Below are 22,576 nucleotides of genomic sequence, written 5' to 3'. Positions count from 1 at the left end.
AGCCAGGTAACACAAAACTCTTAGTTCTCAACTAGTTCTCAACTAAGACAAGACCCCCATTATATTACAATCCCTTAACCCAGCTCATACAAGCGAGATCAAAGATAATCAAGGCAAACCAAAATTGCAAGAGAAGAACATGTTCCTTTATTGAGTCGACAGAGAACTTTAAACCTAAAGCCTAAGACAAACTAGCTAAGGTGTACCTCCTCCTAAACTACCTAAATGATGGTGGGCCACTCAAAATGAACATAAGCTAGGGAGCCACCACTGTCCAGCCCACATAGGGTTAGTGTAGGGTACAGGGTGCTCTCCTCTACCCTAACAGAAGCAAACTAAAACCTAAAGAGACGAAATAAAGCAATGAAAACTGGACTACTGAACCCACCAGAAATACAAAGGAGGAAAACAAAAACACACGAGTCCTCACAATCACCACCAAGGTCTAAATGAAAAGAAGAGAGAGAGAACTGCTATCCCTTCCCCCACTTTATAGGTACCCCAAGTTGGTCACCCAGCTGGCTGTAGGTGAGAGGTGGGGTAAACTCTGGATGAAGTGCCAACGCATCACAGGGCCACATGAAACACAAACACACACAGTCACAAGCAGAGACAATTTGTAGTGATCAATTCACCGAAATTGCATCTTTCTGGAGGTGGGAGGAAGCCGGAGAACCTGGATAGAACCGACTCGACTCAAGGAGAACATAGACTTGAGGAGAACATACACACTGCACAGAACGGAAGCACACATGTTTGGTGTTTAGTCCATCTATTTTCATCATCTGATTTACCTCTAGCTATTGTTGAACTTTCATCAGTATTCGTTAGTGACTAGCAGAATATTTCAACAAGTGTTTCACTGACTTCAATGAAGTCTTGCCAAAAGGCTTCTCTTAAAATAGGAGTTGAGAGTTGATGATATGTTGAGGTTGATCTCGATCAAACTGTATGGCCAGACAGTTCCTGCAACCTTTGCGGTGTGGCGTTCTCTGACAGCCTTTCCGCTCTCAGCTCTAAAAAGAGGCTTCTTCCTGTTTTGTCCTGGAAAAAAATTTAATTTTGTTCCGTACAGTGTTTATTGATAAATACAGATCACTCTACTGTTTACGGTATTATTATGGTAACAAGGATAAATAACTGTGTGGGTCTATAGATAAAGACAGTTGCTGTTGGTATGATTGTTAATGATTGATGGAAGTTGTGGTCTGGGGACATGAAGGAACATGAGATCACAAAAAGCTTTATTGTTGTCAATTGCTGTCATCTCAAACTACAGTAACTCAGTACAGTCACTAATCGTTACATATGAACATTGACAATTCCTGTATGTAATGCGTTAGGTGTTGTCTTTTTGAAAAACCAAAAGAAAACAATCTCTGCATTTTGTCTCCATGGAGGGTTTTAGTGTCTTTCAGGATGTTATTTGGGTCCCAATGGGTCACACTTTGGAATAGAGGAACTTTTTGATAATTCTAAAACGTTATGTTATAAGGATCCTTTTTTACGTGCTCACTCCACCAGGAATGATTAATTTGTTTCTTATGACTTCTACTTCAGAGTCGGCACATCACCTTGTAATGTTCAGGGATTGGTTTAAATCTTGAGCGAAACCTCCGTTTTTTATATCCCTTATGAAAGTAGTCTGTAAACGTGGAATGAGACTCATTTCTCACATTCCACCATCTCACAGACATTTTACACCACTTCAGTGTTTCTGAGGTGTGGCATAAATGTGATTGAAAAATGGTTGTTGAGTCTCTGAGTCTTTGGTTTCTTGAATCGATACTAAAATGCTGGTAGCCGAACATATATCGGCTCAACAGCCATATATTTAACATAAATAAACTAATTCTGATTGTCGACCTCCTATTCAATCATAATATTGATGTTGGGCTAGACACTGACCAAAGTAAATATCCTGATCTCAGGATTGTAATTACATCTAGGCTAACAGTTACACCTGAAAGAGTCTATCAAGGCACATTCAATGGCAACACAACAAGAGTGCATGACAGTCTCCTCTGGGGGAAGTTTCAGGTGTATTCAGCAGGGTCATGTCCGGGATTATCTTTCCCAGCTACAGTACCTTCCTGTACTGTCTGCATTGCGCTGTTGATGCAGATGAAGAGCATGATGCTGCTGCATGGCCAATAAGTGTTACACTACATTTTCATTTCATGCTGAGCTATTTTAGGTCCACTTATGTTTAATTTCACACACTTTAACGTTGCACATCTGTCTCATACTGTCATGCTGTGTTATTGTTTTTGGTTTATGTAGCCTCACATTATTAATTTGAAGGCATGTCTTCATTTTCCCACTGTGTTTTCCTTTTGACTCACCGTCATAATAATATAAGGTTGATGCAGACTAATGAGCTTATGTGGAAACAGCTCAAGTCTAGAAAACACCCACATGTTTGTTGTTGAGCTCAAACAGGTTTGGATCTCTCTCTCTCTCTCTCTCTCTCTCTCTCTCTCTCTCTCTCTCTCTCTCTCTCTCTCTCTCTCTCTCTCTCTCTCTCTCTCTCTCTCTCTCTCTCTCTCTCTCTCTCTCTCTCTCGCTCTCTCTCTCTCACACACACACACACACACACACACACACACACACACACACAGACACACACACACACACACACACACACACACACACACACACACACACACACACACACAACCCAGCTAGAAGTACTTTTATTGTTTTGTTATTTTAAGTCAGTGATTTAGGGCTGAAGATGATGTCATCCTCATCATCGTGGTTAGTAAATTGTTCCTCTGTTCGTGCTCATGCTGTTAGTCATGGTGGGGACAGAGGTTATGGTGCTGCAATATATTAGACATGAGTTGTGCAGTGAATTGCTTTCAGTCTTTCAGTCTTCTCTCCTTCCTCCAGCTGTCCCTTACTCTCTTTCTTCTTTAATGAGCTGTTTGCTGGATTGATCCAAGCCCAGATCTGGACCAGCGAATTGCTTTAATTTGTTTCCAATGGCTTTTTGGAAGAAATCATTTGGCAAAGAACATTTATTCCTGTGTCTTTTAGCTTCAAGATATCAAAATCATATGTTTCTGAAATAATGACATGTTAGGAAGAAATACAAGATCACCCCTGCAATTTGTATTTGCAGTAACTATGTATATACTGCAAAAAGGAGTTCCAATGATAGACACATATTTGACTTTTGTTTCTTGTGTGATGCTGTTGTCATAGATTTACATTGATGATTTATTTACCTGATGATGATTTATTTTGTTATCTTTCTGAACAGTACGTCCAAGTGTTTTACAGTCGTCAGCCTTCTTCATCAGGAAAGACTTCATTGACCAGAGCGCATACTAGCACAGATTAGAAGTGAGCTGTTGAATTCAGTCTGAGTAGTTTTATACGTTTGAGCTTAAATAAATAAAACACTGTCCGTCCAATGAGTTACAGACCTGAAATAGTCCCATTGTTAGCAGACACGGGCCAAACCACTAGAACTATTTGGGGAGGTTTTTATGGTGCAAATGTAAACAGTTCAGCTTTCTAAATGTAGCCCACAAGCATCAACAAGTATTTCTAAATCATGCAAAGTGTAAACATATTTATAATCATGTTAGAGCATCGCTGTAAATAAACATGTCAAATGAATTTGAGTTTCATGTCAACAGATTTGTTGAAGTTGTCCACTAATTTATTTGTCAGCTATTATCAGTAACGAGGCACAACAAGACTGTCAAACTTTGAATTTGACTAATGTAGTGTTTTTGAGTTTTTTGTTTTAGTTTTATAATAAATGAAAAATACAAAAGAAAGTTTTATGGAGTTGTTTATCTGCTGTAATCTGAGGCATGGCTGGCTAACCCTCTTACAGCACTACTGTAGATAAATGAAACTTGCAAGGATGGAGTACATTATGAGCTTCATAGAATTACAGGTTACAGGTTTCTTTATGTAGTTTACAGCAGGCTAATATTTTAACAGTGTTAATAGTGTGTTTTAAATCACAGCAGACCTGATAAATAGATCAATTGAGCTGTAGGATGTAACAGTTTGTTATTGGATCTCAAGTTCTGTCCCTGCTCCTCTGTCAGGAAGTCCACCACATCTTCAAAACTATCCTGACAAACTCCTCAATCAGGGAACATGTCTTGCATACAAAAGTTATATTCTTCACTGCTATGCTGGAACAAGTTTAGTTATGTTTGAGTTTGATGCTGCTGTGAAACAGCTGATCGTATGAGCATCGTCCGTCCCGCTGATCCGCTCTAGGACCAGTCGGTAGGCGCTGGCCTTGAGTGTAAACTGGTGCACGTAGCAGCTTAGCATTTTTCCCAGTACTCAGTGAACCTACGCTATAATATAATGTTCCATTTATTAAACACTTTTCATTTACATACAGTCGAACTGCACAACCATATTTCTCCTTCTATATGTACAAAAAGTTTTAACTTATCAGACTATGTTGCCTTCGTGGACGATGTTTTGTTCTCTGATAAACTTAAACCCTCAGTTTTTTTAGCACACATTTCAGACTGTCACAGGTTTTAAGTTTCACAATAAGTCAGTTGCAAACAGTAACTCATGGATCAAGGAGTTTGTTAGCTAGATAGAGCTACTAAAACCTGATAGTTAGTGGAGCCAACAAAACCAAAATACCTGATGGGGCATGGGGAATCTGTTGTGTTGTGATATTATGAATGCCTCAGGTTGAGGTCCAGACAACAATCAAACGTTGATTTCTTTGACCATGTGTGAATCTCTGTTCTGCTGCTTCATGTGACGTTTCTTTGCTGTCAACAGTGTTAAATTCTCTCTTTCTGTTTTTCCAGGTCAGCCTACCAAATGACTCCAGCTGTGTTGAAGAGATTTTGCGGGTATGCTGCTTTGTTTTACACACACACGGACACACACGCACACACACGGTTGCACTGATTGTCAGCTGTTTTCTGTTTGCTCACAAAGACTTTAGTCTCTCTCAAGAGTCTGGATTTGAGGAAGAAAGGGAAGGAGGAGGAGGATGTAGAGCAAGGCAGAGAAAGAAAGTCAGTTGGCTCTGATCAATGATTATACAAGTTTTTGTTTTTACAGAATGACTTCATGCAGAAATCTTTTCCAAGAATTTCCCGTCTTCCTTTTCTTTCTTTCATATCTCTCTCTACTCTTTTTCTTTCTGCACGTCATCAAAATGAAATCCAACAACATTTTTATTCCAAAGTTTTCCCTCTTGCTGTCCATTCCTTGCCTGTATTTTTATTTCGTAGCTATGTTCTTTCTAGTTTCCCCACAAATCTTCCCTCCAGTCAGATGATTTGTAGCTGCAGAGACGGAGACTTTCTCCTCTTGCCTCTCCCAGTCATCTCTCCCTTCCCTCCCTCTGTCTCCATGTCTATATCCTCTCCCTTCATTGTCAGTCAGTCACTGTGTTAGCGCTCTGTTTCCCTCCCTGTCTCTTCCTCTCTTCATTCCACTCAGCCTTCTGTCATTCACTTCACTCTCCCGTTCATAAATCAATATGCTGGCCAACAGGCTGTGTGACAGATAGTGTGCTGCGAGCTGCAAGAAGAGCCTTTGTCAATAATATCAGTGCACTATTGAATTCGGTCTGTACTGTTTAGCGTGTCAGATGGAAAGATCAGGGAGTTCAAAAGGTGAGGTGAGGTGTATCAGAGGGTTGTGTCACAACACAAACGGAAAAAATTAAAAATCCACAGATCTGACTCTCAGCTGCTTTCACAGGAGAGGCTTCTAGTCCCCATGAAAGCCATCAACCAGTAACCAGAGCGATGTGTGGGGAAATCAGTTTAGTGTCTGTAGTGACATTTTTAGATGAATTCTTTCATGTAAGCAGAATTTTTGATGATTAGGACGTGATTAACAGATATAGAAACAGAAGTGTTATATATATTTTTTGCTGTTAACATTTTTTTTATATTTATTGTGACTTATCTTGCCCCTTTTGTGTAATCTGTTTTTTATTCAGACTGTTATCTACACACAGCCAATAGACCAATCAGAAGAATACAAATTCTGAATTCTGATAAACAACAAGAGGTGTTGTTTGTTTGTCAGTGTTGTTTTGCTGTAGGGCAGCGCTTCTGAAATGGTGGGGCGTACCCCCCCGGGGGACACGGTGCGATGTCAAGGGGGGGTGAGTCAGGGGGGAACATGCTTTTTTTTTGCCGTTCTAAAATGAAGTGTAATTGCACATCCACTCCAGTAGTTAGCAGTGACACTCTCATTGTCAGGTGTGTGCAGGGAGTAGTAGCTCTGTGGTGTGGGGTTAGAAAGACAGAAAGATAATGAGACAAAAGCCTAATACATTAATACGCCACTTGAAGACATTATACCCCAATCACGCTGATAAACAGCTGGAGTTTTTAATTTCAGGCCAATTGATGAACTTAAAATATTTTCTGCTATAGATTAAAAACATAATGTTAATATAATTATTCTCTGGTTATAAATTGAACTGTATATCCTTTTTCCTTTTTTGTTTTCTTTAATGTTAATAAGGATACAACGTTATGCAGAGATGTACTTATAACAATGTTATTGGCAAGTTATATTATTAAAAGTCACAGCGGAGAGTGGGGGGATGCAAATTCTTTTCTTCTTGCTGGGGGGCGTAACAGAAAATAGTTGAGAAGCACTGCTGTAGGGGAACCTTAGCTTAGAGAGTCATTTAATGTAAAGATTCCACCCCGATGGAGGTCTGAGCTCTGTGGAGCTGCTAGTTGTGCCTGTTTCTTTGTAATAACAAGCATACTTTGTGCATTTTCTGTGTTCTTTTTTCACACCAAGAATAAATGGATTTACCAGAAGTGACAGCAAAAAGACAAAAATAAAGTCATTAACAAATGAAAAGCATCACTGAGTATAAATAAAGACTGCAACAGATAACAGACGTTAATGCACAGTGACGTGTGGGTCTGTGTTCACATGTGTGTGTGATTGGGTCACAGACATAATTGCAGTGATTACGTCTGTGACATTTCCTGACACACACAAACTTATTCATGTGTGTGTCATGATATACAGATACAGACACCATCAGGAATACCATCCAGAGGAGCTCACGACGGGCATGATGATGTAAGAGTTGCCTAGCAACTTACCATATGTCGTCAAATTAAATATGTTACAGCTGAAGAGAGGTGAAAACCACACATGGACTACACACAAGAATCTCCAGTAATTACGCACCCTTTTACCGACACACGCACAGGAACATGAGTCATCTGATGAATGTGAGTCATCTCATCCAGAGCAGGTGAAGAGATGCATGTTGGAAACCGTGATGTCAGTGACCTTTCACTGCTTTGACATGTTGACCTGCTGCTTTATGGCAGTGACATGAGGGGAAATGTGGACGTTTGGGTCATCAGGTTTAGAATTCACTAAGAATCTATTAGTTTAGTATCTCTGGTAGAATAGAATGTGTCAATTATAGATCAATCTCCATTATTTACCTTAATACGATGGTGTGATTATTTATATTTATGACAGAGATGTACAGACTGGTACTGATTGATTATTAAAAACAACCCTGTGTCTGTTTAAAACTGCACATTTGATGGGTTGCGTTATTGTTATCGTTCTTCTTCTTTTCCTTTCAGCTTTTCCCTTCAGGAGTCGCCACAGTGAATCAGTGTCCTCCATCTAACCCTGTCTTTGAATCCTCTTCTCTCACACCAACTACCTTCATGTCCTCTTTCACTACATACATAATCCTCCTCTTTGGTCTTCCTCCTCTGGTCTTTCTCTTCCTCGATTATTATTATCATTATTATTATTGTTATTATTATTAGTAGTAGTAGTAGTAGTATTATTATTATTATTGTTGTTGTTGTTATAATAATAATAATAATAATTATTATTATTATTATTATACAAACTCATCTGTCAGAAAGACTTTTAAATGAATTATTTAATGTTTATTTATTATAACTTTATTGTTTTTTTGGAAATGATTTTGTTGTTAATGAGGATTACAACTAAGAGATAAACATATTGCTGACAGCATGCTAGTGCCAGTCAGCCAGTCTGTTAAACCTGAACTGCAGCAGAATGCATTTATTATTGTTTTCCAATAAAATGTGTCTGAATGAATTCTGTCCTCTCAACACTAACCTTCTCTGTAGGACAGTTTTTACTCGATGATAGATAGACAGACAGACAGATAGTTGGATCAATCGATCGATAGATGGGTAGGTAACAGATTCTGCTGCTGCGTCACACCGACATGTTTCTTCTGAACCAGCTGCAGCTCCCTGAGACACTGCTGTTTAACTGTAAGCAGCACAGTGGAGTCAGCTGTTACTTTTGTAATTCAGCAACTGCACTCGGTTCAATCACAGCGCACTGATCCCATCACCTCACGGTTGTCCTCACAGTCTGAATCTCCCACCAATCCTGTCTTTGATCATGGTCACGTGAATGTCACCTTGATTTTAATTCTGACACCTTCATCAGACACGTCCTGTGAACTGTTTCTTTGCTCAAATTTGAAATTCAGAAGATATTTTCTAGATTAAATGACTGTGAGTTGCATGTTACACTGATTCAGGAAGCCCATTTTATAAAAAACCAAATGATTTATATAATTGTTGAATAATGTGTGTGTTTGTTTATTTAGGAGATGACACACTCCTGGCCTCCTCCTCTCACAGCTATACACACTCCTGGAAAGGCTGAACAGACCAAGTTCCCAATCCCAAACAAGGTCAGTGTGACGTCTCCCCCATCTATAGTAATAAACATCTTGATGCTTTCGTTTGGGTTTAGAAGCAAAGATGACATCTACACATTTCTTAAATGTTTTTATCACGTCTGCTTCCTCCTTTGTTTGTTCATGAGTCACTGATTTGTGGGGAGAGATGGAACGCTGTGAGGAACCTTCACTGAGGCCGTCTCTGAGAGCCTTCAGTCTGCTAATTAGATCTGATTCATAAATTCACTTCTGTGGTGATCGCTGAGATTGATTGAATTACTGTTGTTTCATCCTGTGCAGTGTTACAAGTGACAGCCAATGGAATTAAAATGTTAATTTAGCCTCTTTAATTATCTTCATGTGAGAAAGTGGACATGAAGAGAGGCACTCGCTGCATGAGTCTGAGCCGCTGCTGTTCATATTTTTACAGTAATAATATTAGAGATAGCACCGTTTGTAAATGTTATTGAAGTATAATTAATCTGGTGACGTCTAATAAATCTTTTGCTTTGTAGTTAGTTAAACACCATTAATGGGAAAACACTTTTGGGCCGTCAGTTTTAGAACTCAGAAAGGATTTATTAGTTTAGTACCTCTGGTGGAACAGAATGTGTCAATTATAAATCAATCTCTACTATTTACATTTAATACAATATTATTTATATTTACGACGACATACAGACTGGTGCTGATGGATTATTAGATGGAACCTTGTTTCTGTTTAAAACTACACATTTGATGGGTTATGTTATTATTATTCAAACTCATCTATCAGAAGTAGTTTTAAATGGATTATTTATTAACATTATTGTTTTTTGAACATTTTATTGTTAAAGAGGATTAAAAGCAAGAGTTAAACATATTGCTGACAGCATGCTAGTGCCAGTCAGCCAGCCTATTAAATCTGAACCGCAGAAGAACACGATTATTATTTTTATTCAAATAAAATATTTTTTATGAATTATGCAATCACAACACCTTCATTGTAGAGCAGTTTGTACAGATAGATAGATAGATAGATAGATAGATAGATAGATAGATAGATAGATAGATAGATAGATAGATAGATAGATAGATAGATAGATAGATAGATAGATAGATAGATAGATAGATAGATAGATAGATAGATAGATAGATAGATAGATAGATAGACAGATAGACAGATAGATAGAGACATGACAACAATGATCAATAAATAATGAGAGTCTTCAAAAAAGTAGGAACTCAGAAGACGGATGTTGGAAGAAATTTCTTCACCACCCATTAAAATGGTTTTTGAAGCTGCGTAATGTAAATAATGTGAATATTCATCACGTTACAGCCAATATAAATGTTATATTGAACATTCATCTCAGAAAATGGCAGTAATATTCTGCATGTAACAGCAGGTGTGCTTTTTTGCTGCTGCAGAATGCTTTTATGAATCACTTTAAAATGCAAAACACCACACTGGTGTTGATGTGAGGAGAAACAGCAGTGTAAACACAGAGGCACTGACTCTAACCCAATAGTTAATGAATTAGGAAAGACTGTTGTGGCACTTTCAGCCCCCAGCGTCACACTAATCCTGCCAGAGAGTTTTAAGAATGATGTGGAGCATCGACTCGGGGAGATGAGAGGATCTGAATTCAGTTTAATTTCATTTCTATGCTACTGTGAAATCAATAATGGCATCTGTTGGTTTATTCATTGAACACACCGCCTTCTGCCTCTCTCTCCCTCTCTCTCTAGGAGTCACAGCAATTGACCTCGGGCTACAACACCCAGAGTAAGTTTCCCAGCATCAACGCTCACCTTCTAGCTCTATGCTAATCAACACCAGTGAGGCCATCAAGGCAATACCACCCAGAAGGAATGTGAGAAAAGCAGCTGATGTTCACTTGGATTTATAGCCACAGGAGCATGATTGTCTGCTTTTATCTCTCTGTTCTTCGAACCACTAATCCAAGTCGATCGTTCACACGTGCTGTGTTTGATTGTCTGCTCTTTATTATTAATAGCATCAGTGATGTTTACACATATCCACTGTGGATTAAAACACTAGTGTGATTTACTGCTACTCACAGACAGTTAAACATTTGAGTGGTGAGTGGAGGACAGACTGTTAATCATGTTCTTGTGTTTGGACTGTTGCATCTACTGTCACGTTTTACACTGACATACTGATAAACTGGGTATCCCAGTGGCCTCAATGTTTTATATTGAACATTCAATCATAAAACACTTAACTGGAAGACTAATCTGATGAGAAGGTGTTTGTGATAGCTATCGATTTTCTGTACTTGCCATAAACCCAATTTATCTGAATATCCTTTATAATTATCCATGAACATATTTTTTCAGATTTTACATTTTGAAGTCCAGATTTACAGAAAAGAAAACTCTGTACCACATTTACAAAACTGTTAACAGGTTTAATGTGTTATCATTCACAATCAGAAGCAAAAACGGCTCAACCCCATCATTATATTAGGTTTGCAAAAAGATCTAATATTAATCAACCGTTTGCATTTTTAAAAAAATCAAACAGAAGTTTAATAGCTCAAAGTGACAAATCATAATTTAATTTTAATTTAGTATACTTTAGTAATTCCCGAAGGGAAATCCCCAAGCGGGAATTGAACTGTCGATCTTTGGAACATTGGACGACCTGTTCTACCGCTTTACCACTGAGCCACTGTAGCCCCCAAAATCTAAACTTCTTTCTGCATTCCACACAAAATAATATTTTCAATGACTACTGTTGTTGTGAAATTAGGAATATAGCAGCTCTCCAGAGACACTCTGCAACCATCATCGACTGACTTTAGATTCTGGCTGACTTTCATCACTGCTGACCCAAAGCACTAGAAGAGTCCAGTCCAGCAGCTCAAAACCAGACGAGACAAACACGTTTAGGGATGCTCAGACCAAACTGTATCTTTTGGAGCCAATGGATGAGCTCTCTGTCTGGAGGAGGAAGACATCTTGCCTACGGTGATCCGTGGCTGTGGTTCTTCTTTGACATGGGCATCCAGGCTTTCCTAAGTATTTGGGGTGTGATAAATAAATAAATGATCCGGCAAAAGTGTAGAATATTTTATTTGCTTGAAAAATCAACACAACCACCAAGTACTGATGAAATAAACTAATATACAAGAAAGAACAGCTGGCCACATTTACCCCTCTCCCTGTCAGTCATCACACACTGTGTGACGGATGTCAGAAAAATACAGTGTACACTTATGAACAGATTAGACCGAAATATATTTATGTTTCTCTCTAAAGGAAACCAGCAAAGAACCAAGCTTTTAATCCCTTCTGGAAAATAAATCATCACCTCACATTGTTGACAGGCAGTGAATAACACACACACACAGACACACACACACACACACGGACTAATTTAATAACACAAGAACAGATTGTCATGTTTTCCAGTGTGGAAATACTAATACAGTGATTTGAGTCTGGCTGATTGTCAAGCGGTAATCACTTTCAGCTCAACACACATGCACCTCGAGACTAGGATGTCTTCTTCTGTTGTGTTGCAGAAAGATGCACAGTATCAGCTAACAAACCCGCTGCAAAAACACCGATGGCACCACAGAAGTCGTGAGTATCTCTTTCTGATACACACATACACACACACAGACACACACACACACACACACACACACACACACACACAGAACTTCTGACCTGCTGCTACATTTGCCTCAAGGTAAAATTAAGCATGACTCTTCGAAGAAATTCACCGCTGGTAGGAGGAAAAAAGATTGTGTGGATCAGAGCGAGAAAGTGCAGCTACATTAATTTAATGTGAGCCAGGAGCATATTGCAACATCTCTGGCTGAAGCCCACTCCACTTCTCTCAGAGCTGTGCAGCAGGAGTCACGGCAGGATGAGATTGGAAAGTCCACCTCATAGCCCGGATTCTTCCTGCATTTGCTTAGGATCTGCTTAATGATTCAGAAACGGATGGCTCACCTAATGTCTCCCATGGAACATGATGTTTCATCCATTGTGTGTAAAAGTCCTACTTTAACATGTGTGAAGCTGCTCCTGCCTTCTGAATCAGTGTAACATTAGCAGCTCTATGAGGAGGTTTCAAATGGAATAAGATATGACATTATTTTCTTCCACAACAATGCAGCACTTCCTTCCATGTCACCACATGACATGGAAGTCTGTAGTCTATCATAGCTGTTGGAGACGAATCAGTGCTGGCCTGATCTGTAATACATAAGCATGAAAATGGACCTGTCCATTAAAAGGTTACAGCAAGCTATGCAATTATAAGATGGTACAACATCTGATTGTCTCTCTAATTTCTGGTGAAACTAATTATTTTGTTATCTTGAGTCATATTTTTACCCAATCGTGATTGTTTAATTATCAGTCAGTTGCATTTTTAGTCATTTGTCATTTGGAGCAGCCACAGCTTATTCTAATAACGTTTGCATGTGTGTGTAGCAGGACCCAAACAGCCAAGACACAACAGGTAGCGGTAGCAGAGCATATAGATAGATATCATCATTTAGGGAACCTGGTTTCACAGCAAGTGATGACATTTGAAATGATGAGAGCCAAATCATAACATCAGCTAACTGGTTAAAGCGGATGGAATCTGTTTGCAATATTTATTGGTTTTGGTCATAGCAGGAAACAGATGAAGCAGTAGTTAACTGATTGACATCTTTTTTTTTTGTCATACCATCTTTCAAAAAGTGCCACCATCATATTGAAAGTATACATGCCATTGCAAAAATGGGAAGTTATCTGGTGTACCAACAGTAGGGTCGGTAGGTCTCCACCCATTATACATATATATATATATATATATATATATATATATATATATATATATATATATATATATATATATATATATATATATATATATATATATATATATATATATATATATATATATATAAAAATGTCCCTCTCACCCTTGTGGGGTGGTATCTGTGTGTCATCCTCAAGCTCGGGTCCTCTACCAGAGGCCTGGGAGTCTGAGGGTTCTGCGCAGTATTTTAGCTGTTCCTAGGACTGCGCTCTTCTGGACTGAGGCTTCAGATGTTGTTCCAGGAATCTGCTGGAGCCACTCTTCCAGTTTGGGGGTCACTGCCCCAAGTGCTCCTACTACCACGGGGACCACATTAACCTTAACCTTCCACATCTGTTCCAGCTGTTCTTTCAACCCTTGATATTTCTCAATCTTTTCGTGTTCCTTCTTCCTGATGTTGGCGTCAGCTGGAATCGCCACATCTATCACCACTGCTCTCTTCTGCTCTTTGTCCATCACCACTATGTCCGGTTTGTTAGCCAGTAGCTGTTTGTCGGTCTGGAAGCTGAAGTCCCACAGGATCTTAGCCTTGCCGTTCTCAACCACCTTCGGTGGTATGTCCCATTGGGATTTGGGTACTTCTAGTCCATACCGGGTACAGATGTTCCTGTACACTATCACAGCTACTTGGTTGTGCCTTTCCATGTATGCTGAGCTGGCGAGCATCTTACACCCTGCTACCACATGCTGGACTGACTCTGGGGCTTCTTTACATAGCCTGCACCTTGGGTCAGATCTACTGTGGTAGATATTGGCCTCTATTGCCCTTGTACTTAGGGCCTGTTCTTGTGCTGCCATGATCAGTGCCTCTGTGCTGTCTGTCAGTCCAGCTTTATTCAGCCATTGGTAGGTCTTCTTGATATCAGCCACTTCCTCTATCTGACGGTGGTACATGCCGTGTAGGGGCTTGTCCCTCCATGTTGTCTCCTCCTCCTCCTCTTCCTCCTCAGGTTTCTGCTGTCTAAGGCATTCACTGAGCAGTTCATCTGTTGGGGCCATCTTCCTGATGTACTCTTGGATTTTTGATGTCTCATCCTGGACAGTGGCCCTGATGCTCACTAGTCCTCGGCCTCCCTCTTTCCGCTTAGTGTACAGCCTCAGGATGCTGGACTTGGGGTGAAACCCTCCATGCATGGTGAGGAGCTTTCTAGTCTTGATATCTGTGGCTTCTATCTCCTCCTTTGGCCAGCTTATGATCCCAGCGGGGTATCTGATGACCGGCAGTGCATACATGTTAATGGCTCGGACCTTGTTCTTGCCATTCAGCTGACTTCTCAGGACTTGCCTTACTCTCTGGAGGTATTTGGCTGTGGATGACTTCCTTGCGGCCTCCTCATGGTTGCCATTAGCCTGTGGGATTCCAAGGTATTTGTAGCTGTCCTTGATGTCTTCTATCCTGCCCCCTGGTAGGTTGACCCCTTCAGTTCTGATCATCTTGCCTCTTCTTGATACCATCCGGCCACATTTGTCTAATCCGAATGACATCCCTATGTCGTCGCTGTAGATCCTGGTGGTGTGGATCAGTGAGTCAATTTCTCGCTCATTCCTGGCATACAGCTTGATGTCATCCATGTAGAGGAGATGGCTGATTGTTGTCCCGCTTCGGAATTGGTATCCGTAGCCACTCTTTGTGATGATGTGACTGAGGGGGTTCAGGCCTATGCAGAACAGCAGTGGTGATAGTGCATCCCCTTGGTATATGCCCCACTTGATGTTAACTTGGGCAATTGGCTTGGAGTTAGTCTCCAGGGTTGTCTTCCACTTCCCCATTGAGTTCTTGATGAAGGCTCTTAGTGTCCTGTTGATCTTATACAGTTCCAGACATTCCAGTATCCACGTGTGTGGCATTGAGTCGTAGGCTTTCTGGTAGTCAATCCAGGCGGTGCACAAGTTGGTCTGCCTATTCTTACAGTCTCTGTGTACTGCTCTGTCCACCAGTAGCTGGTGCTTGGCTCCCCTGGTGTTACTACCAATTCCTTTCTGTGTCCCACTCATGTATTGATCCATGTGCCTACTCATCTTAGCCGCCATGATGCCTGACAGGAGCTTCCATGTTGTACTGAGACAGGTTATTGGCCGGTAGTTGGATGGGGTAGATTCCTTCTGTGGGTCTTTCATGATCAGGACTGTCCTGCCTTCAGTCAACCATTCTGGGTGCGTCCCATCCCTTAGCAGCTGGTTCATCTGTGCTGCTAGACGATCGCGGAGTGCTGTCAGCTTCTTGAGCCAGTATGTATGGATCATATCGGGGCCCGGTGCTGACCAACTCTTCATCTTTGACACTCTTTCTTGGATGTCTGCCATTGAGATGGTTACTGGTTCTTGTTCTGGGAGGCAGCTGTGGTCAGTCCTTAGGTCCACTAGCCACTGGGCATCGGTGTTGTGTGATGCTACTCTTTCCCATATGCCCTTCCAGTATTTCTCTACCTCAGCTCTTGGTGGGTCTGGCCGGATGCTATTTCCCTGCCACTGAGAGTACACCTTTGCTGGTTGAGTGGAGAAGGTCTTGTTTATTCTCCTGGCCTCAATCTCCTTGGTGTATCGCTTCAGTCGGGTAGCCAGAGCTGTTAGTCTCTGTTTGGCAGTTTCGAGTGCTTCAGGTATGGAGAGCTTGCTGTATTTCCTGGGTGCCCCTTTATTCACCATGTTCCCCTTCTGTAGCTTGGCTAGCTGGCTGACTTCTCTCCGTGTCGCCTTTATCTTGGCCTCTAACCGTCTCTTCCATGGAGGGTATTGTTTGTTATGCCCTGTGTTGATCTTGTATCCCAGCATCTCGAGGATTACTGTTGCTGTACTGTGGATCAGCTTGTTGGTCTCAGTTATGTTCCCTGTGGGGATGGTTCTTATTGCAGCATTCACATCTTCTAGCAGATCTTCTGAAGGTACTTGACAACTTAGCTTCGGTATTTGACGGAGGCTCCAGGTTTCCATTATATATATATATATATATATATATATATATATATATATATATATATATATATATATATATATATATATATATATATATATATATATATATATATAGTGAATGTTTCACATTAAGCTCTGGCGTTATTATGTAGATCTGATGGATTCTGTCAAGTGCTAAATTATTTATACATGTGATTAAATATATTTTAACAAAGGGAGACAAATATGGCAAACTTGGGGTCAGAAAGGAGAATCTGAAAGTGAGAGGCCTAATGCCACACGAGAGAATGTAGAAATTTAACAAGTTTAAAATGCATCAAATCGTTTGTTAGTTGAAAGAGAATGAGCTGGTTGGATTTATGTCCTACTGTAGGTCAGCATTTAAAGTCTCATTCCATCCTCTAAGTAGTTAATTATATCTCCATTAGGAGGACGTTTGTTGGAGCGCTGGAGCTTTATGTTACTTAGTGCACTATTTTCCTTGCAAAGCCAATAAGTCTGTTTTTCCTTTTATTGCTATTGTTTGGCCTGAGATGTAATTTCTTCTTCTTTTTCTTCTTCTTGTATTAAACTATAAAATGCTGCTTTGTTTATTGGGTTACAATAAATGTTTAACAATGGCTAGTTTACTGCAGCCATCAGGCTATTATTTGTTTTTACTGCAAGACTCCACAGCGTAGAATGTTTGGGGTAATGAATAGGTCTTACTACTCTTATTTAAGAGTAATTGCATTGTTGAGGCTAATTCTTCGCCAAATGTTTACTGTGTTTACTATGTCCAGCCACTCATCCAGCAATAATCCCCTCCAAATAGGCTCTGGACCTCAATGGTCCACTAGGAACAAAAGAAGAGTTTTTAATTTGTTTCTTTCAGTTAAGAACAGAATAGAGTGCAAAAGTGAAGAAGATACTTCAAACCAAATTTCATGCTTTCTTATTAAGTGGGTTGATTTGGTGATCTGTGGACCTCTTGGATTTATTTAGTTCTGTATTTGTAGTGCTGGACTTCCTCACAGCATCAGAACACGTGGTGAATGTAGAGGACTTCAGTGATCACAGTGTACAGAATACCATAACAAACATGATGCTATATCTGCAACAAGTAGAAAATCAGTTTAATTAGCAGCCAAACTGTCATTGTGAATTTAATATACCCAAATTATACAGTTTGGACTGTGCATGGATTTATTATTAAATTATTTTGGACATCAATGTGATGTAACTCTTGTTTGAAATGTCCTCATTACGAACACATTCATTTTCAATGCGTGAGAAGATAAGCCACAATATGAATGGTTTCATCTAGAAGCTCAAACTGAAAGCGAACATCTGATCTTCACACTTAGCTTTAAACACATCAATCCAATATTTGTGTTTTTGGCAGCACAAAAGCTGCACAGATCCTTTCACAGCTGTTTTGATCGATTTTTTTAAGACAATCCCACACAGCGAGGATGCAAACACGTGCGCCAAGTGCTTCAGAGAAAAAGTCTGGAGGCATGAATGGAAAACGACAGACCTCAGAAAGACCAAGTCTGTGTTACCGTATATGTTCTAAGGTACATGAGCCACGGCGGGGAAGATATATCTTGACAATGTGGCTTTAGATGAACTGCAGAATGTAGAGGAGACATGGTGCTTCAGTTTGGGACAAAGGATTGTCATTGGCCAGAGTGGTTCTTTAGGTCTTTTTGTTGTTATTGAAGGTTGAATCTGAAGTAACTGGACTTCTAGTTATTCTTCGAAGATATTTTCCTTCTACAGAGTCCAGCTCTTCAGATTCACCCTTCAAGGATTATCATGACCTTCCAGCCACAGAAATTTCAGTCAAAGCTAATTTTTTTGTCTCGTCTTCAGCCGCTTCTCTGAATCGGGGTCATGAGTTTACACTGGAGCCCATCCCATCGGACGAGAGGCAGGGTACACCCTAGACAAGTCGCCAGTCCATCAAAGAGCCACATATAGACGAGCACCCATTCATTCTCACATTCACACCTACAGTCAACATAGAGGGGCCAAGCCACACATGTCACATGATGTTAGTGATGGGAAGGAAGCTGGAGAAACCAGAGAGAACATCTGTACAGAAAGGTGAACTTGAACCAAGGACCTTCTTGCAGCGAGGCAACAGCACTACCCACCGCTCCACCGTGCTGCCTGGCTAATTTTTTAAATCTCGTAATTGGTTTCTTCAGATTGCTTACTGTCACATTTGTAGGCCCTGTTGAACACACTCATCCTCACTCCGAGGGTTCTTTTCAGTAGCGGGGGCATCTGTTTCCAGTTAGAAGTGAAATGATCCGGTAATGAAGAACTGATAAAATTTGGTGCAACAGAACACAGGTTTTGTTTTGGTCCTACTGTATTTTTTGACTTTTTTTTGACTCATTTTACACTTGCAGTAGCCCAGAGATGAATTATGATGTTAGAATATATTAGAAATGAGAGGATAACAAGAAGACTATGAGCAGATCTAATGAACTTAGTCTGGACTGGGGTGAATAATGAAGGCACAGACAGAGTTTTTCTCATCAGCTCGAGACAGATTTCTGTGTTTTTGTTTTGCAGCCTGATGCACATCTGAAATTCTGCATTGAACAATTAGCTATTAGCTGAGCATAGATTTAGCTTTGGAAAATATTAACATCCTCTCAGACAAACTTCCTCTTCTAATGGAGCTCTACACGTGCTTTGCTTTAAAAATAAAAACACTCCATTTTATGAAAGCAATTAAGAGCCTCGTAGAAATTTGATGTCGTGCTTGGCAAGTCATGGACGCTTTAGTCCATAACTCATTTATGTCTGGCTGCGTCTGTCTTCACAGACTCTTCCCGTCTTTCATTTTATTTTTTTTCCCGTCTATGGCCCCTCCCCACATGCACTTCTCCATCATTATCATCTCCATCTCACTCTCTATCTTGCTCTCTCCATCTGTCCCTTCTTATGAAATAAAACATGAATCCATTATTCATCCATTCAAACATATCTATCATTGCAGCATGCTGCACTGTGCCCCTTATCTGCAAAGCTTTTTCTTATTGTGCTCCGGTTATTCACCACTCGTAGAGTCCCATCTGAAAACACCACAACACTAGGGAGTGTTTTTTAGCCGTGCAAGCACTGACAAGAGTGGTTCGTGAGGCAGTAAAAATCCCTTCAGGGGATTCTCCTGTCATAACAATAGCAGTGCCTGCTTAAAATAACAGGAGTTGGTGTGGAGGGTTTATATAAAGCAATAAAACATGGGAGCTTGCCAATGCACAGCACATAAATACGGAATAATTTTCCCGGTAAGGAGCAGATAATGCTCTGAGGGAGGTCATATTATCGACTGTGTCTTGTATATCTTTTTCATGGCCTCCATACATCTATATTGTTAGAATTTCATCAACAACTGATAAATGAAACAGGACAAGAAGATGATCCTCTGTAACTCGCTCCCAAAAATACCAGCATACTATCCTGACAGGAACACATCTTTTTTTTTTTTTGTTTCCGAAGAGTTTTTGGCTTCAGGTCAGCAGTTGTCACACAGAAAGTTTCCAGGTGAAAAAACAATCTGCCTTTCTGCTCCAAGCTCTGAAAGCTGCACATCTGGTAGGTTGTCAGCAGCAAACTGCTCCATCCACATTGTTTTCCTCCTTAACATGAACCACTGTTCTTCTCTGTGTAGTTGATTAATTCTGCAGGAAGAGACTGTAGATTCAAACATCCCATATCTATCCTTAAGCAGCAGGCCAGAGGTCATGGATGCTTATAACACATGCCTTTTTATACCTGTGCAGAATGCTGGAGGATGACCTGAAGATCAGCAGCGATGAAGAAGAGGCTGAACCAAAGGTGCAGTGTTTCATCTACTCAAATTATCCTTTGTTTCATGTGTGCTCCAATCATTTGTGTATTTGCATAAATTATAGTCCAGGTTGTGTCTACGATATTTAACAACTCATTCCAGAAAACAACTCCAGAAAAGTCAGCATTTGTTCATCCTTCATTACATCAGTCAGTTTTGCCTTTACACCATCTGATATTTCAGTCACAGGTCAAAGGTCATCCCATCTATGTGTCTCTTTTTAGATTTTAACAAGAATCTTGTAGATCGTTTTATAACCAAGTAGTCACTGACATCAGTGCAGCATCACAACCAATCAATCACAGGTACTTCATGAGATGCTGCATAAGATCAGCATCTTCATCTGTTTGTCACAGGTGACTTCATGGAGCAAGAGAAAAGTTTTCAAAAGCAATATGATGCCATGATTTAAACCTTAAAATAATCTGACACAAGTTTTAAACTGTAAGTTCATAAAATTGTATGACTTCAGCTGACAGATAGGGGAGAGATTTTATACAGTTTGATCGATAAAAAAAATAGCATTATTAGATTTCACATGCATGTACAGTTTCTTTAAATGTTTTCATTGCCAGTCCCATCTAAAGGAAATGAAACAACATTTGAAACAAAATTGGGTCTCATTAAATATATAAATGTAAAGAACCTGAACTGGTTGGGGGGTCATTTCCAACCAAACAGTGACTTATTAAATCACCACTACACATGCAGGAACAAAACACATGTGAGAAGCTAAGTGCCTTAAAACTGACCACAAATTCAGGGAAAGATTGCTTTAAAGTCAAATAGGGTTCAGGATGTACTGCTTGTGTAAATACTTGAGGACTCATCTTTCTTCCAAGTACCCATGAATTCCAGGAACAGTCATCAGAGGTTGTTGGTTTACACCAGCCGGTCGAGGTGTATACTTTGTTACGATCAAAGCAGTGCCTTCCCATAAAGGAGCTTTTTTTAGACATGAATTGTAAAGTTTGACCACCTGGAAAGGCTTCATAAACTTTATAACCTTTTCAGGGTTGTTCAAGTGAGTTTTTGTCTGAAAGTACTCCAGTGTCATTCAGACCAAACAAGACACCCGCTGCGGTTTTCAGTCGAGACAGTTGTTAGTTAGTTAGTTGTGTTGTTCTTGTTCATGGAATATTTTTCATCCTAAAAGGGTCACTGAGCAAACTGGATCCTATCAGACATCACAGGTCTGGGTTTAGACTTTGTTCTTATATACTTGTTGTATGTGACCTAAATATTTTAGCTTGCCTTTTTATTTTTATCCTACAAACTATATCTTTATTATAAGAATACAAACTGGCTGTTTTAGAAATGGTAGTCAGTTGTCATAATGTCTCCATAAACAAGTATTCTCTAGTATTGGTCATCCACTTTCAGAGCTATTCTAATAATAATGATATAGGAAAGTGGAACAGACTTTTCTGCTGCTCTGGTTTCTAGAGGATGTTGTGTGGGTGTTGTGTCACAAAGACACCCGGATGGCTTTCTGTTTACCTGAGAGGAGCGTGAGTTCATTTATTCATCTAGTCTGGACACACGAAAACAAACAACAATGGTACCAGTCTGTGAAGCCGACAGCTGATCCAGTCAGCCTGGCAGCAGAGTTCACACCTGCCGACGCACACACACACACACACACACACACACACACACACACACACACACACACATACACACACACACATATATACTGTATGTATATATATATATATATATATATATATATATATATATACTGTATATATATATATACTGTATATATATACTGTATATATATATATATGTATATATATACTGTGTGTGTGTGTGTGTGTGTGTGTGTGTGTGTGTGTGTGTGTGTGTGTGTGTGTGTGTGTGTATATATATATATATATATATATCAGGGCTCGAAATTGCAGCCATTTTGGTCGCATATGCACCAAAATTTTTATCAGTGCGACTATTAAATATATTTGGGAGCACCGGTGCGACTAGGGAAAAAAATCAGGTGCGCCTTTTTTTGTGAGACCTCGCTCCTGTGGTCCTGCCAGGAAACAATGAGAGCGCAGCTGCGGCTGCTGTCCTGGGCGCGGGAGAGAGGAACGGAGATGAACGGAGATGAACGGAGCGTCTCTATCTCTCCGTCACTGCCTTGCTTTTGGGTAGGTGCTCCTAAAGTCTTTGCTGGTGCTACTAACTTCTAAATTTGGGAGCACCAGTGCTAACAAGAAAAAAAGTTAATTTCGAGCCCTGTATATATATATATATATATATATATATATATATATACACATATATACAT

General features: G+C 40.0%; 1 protein-coding gene across 1 annotated transcript in view; it reads left to right on the top strand.

The window, feature by feature from the left end:
* Positions 1–22,576, top strand: part of aff2 (AF4/FMR2 family, member 2) — a 157,639-nt gene that overhangs the window by 82,540 nt on the left and 52,523 nt on the right. The window contains exons 5-9 of the mRNA XM_068325461.1: positions 4,812–4,856; positions 8,618–8,704; positions 10,424–10,460; positions 12,226–12,286; positions 20,222–20,276. Of these exons, the coding sequence (XP_068181562.1) occupies positions 4,812–4,856; positions 8,618–8,704; positions 10,424–10,460; positions 12,226–12,286; positions 20,222–20,276 (285 nt within the window). The remainder of the gene's footprint in view (positions 1–4,811; positions 4,857–8,617; positions 8,705–10,423; positions 10,461–12,225; positions 12,287–20,221; positions 20,277–22,576) is intronic.

Source organism: Antennarius striatus, chromosome 10 (assembly GCF_040054535.1).
Source record: "Antennarius striatus isolate MH-2024 chromosome 10, ASM4005453v1, whole genome shotgun sequence".
In the NCBI taxonomy this organism is placed as follows: Eukaryota; Metazoa; Chordata; class Actinopteri; order Lophiiformes; family Antennariidae; genus Antennarius; species Antennarius striatus.
The sequence above is the reverse complement of the archived record's forward strand: the minus strand, read 5'-3'. Positions and strand labels throughout refer to the sequence as shown.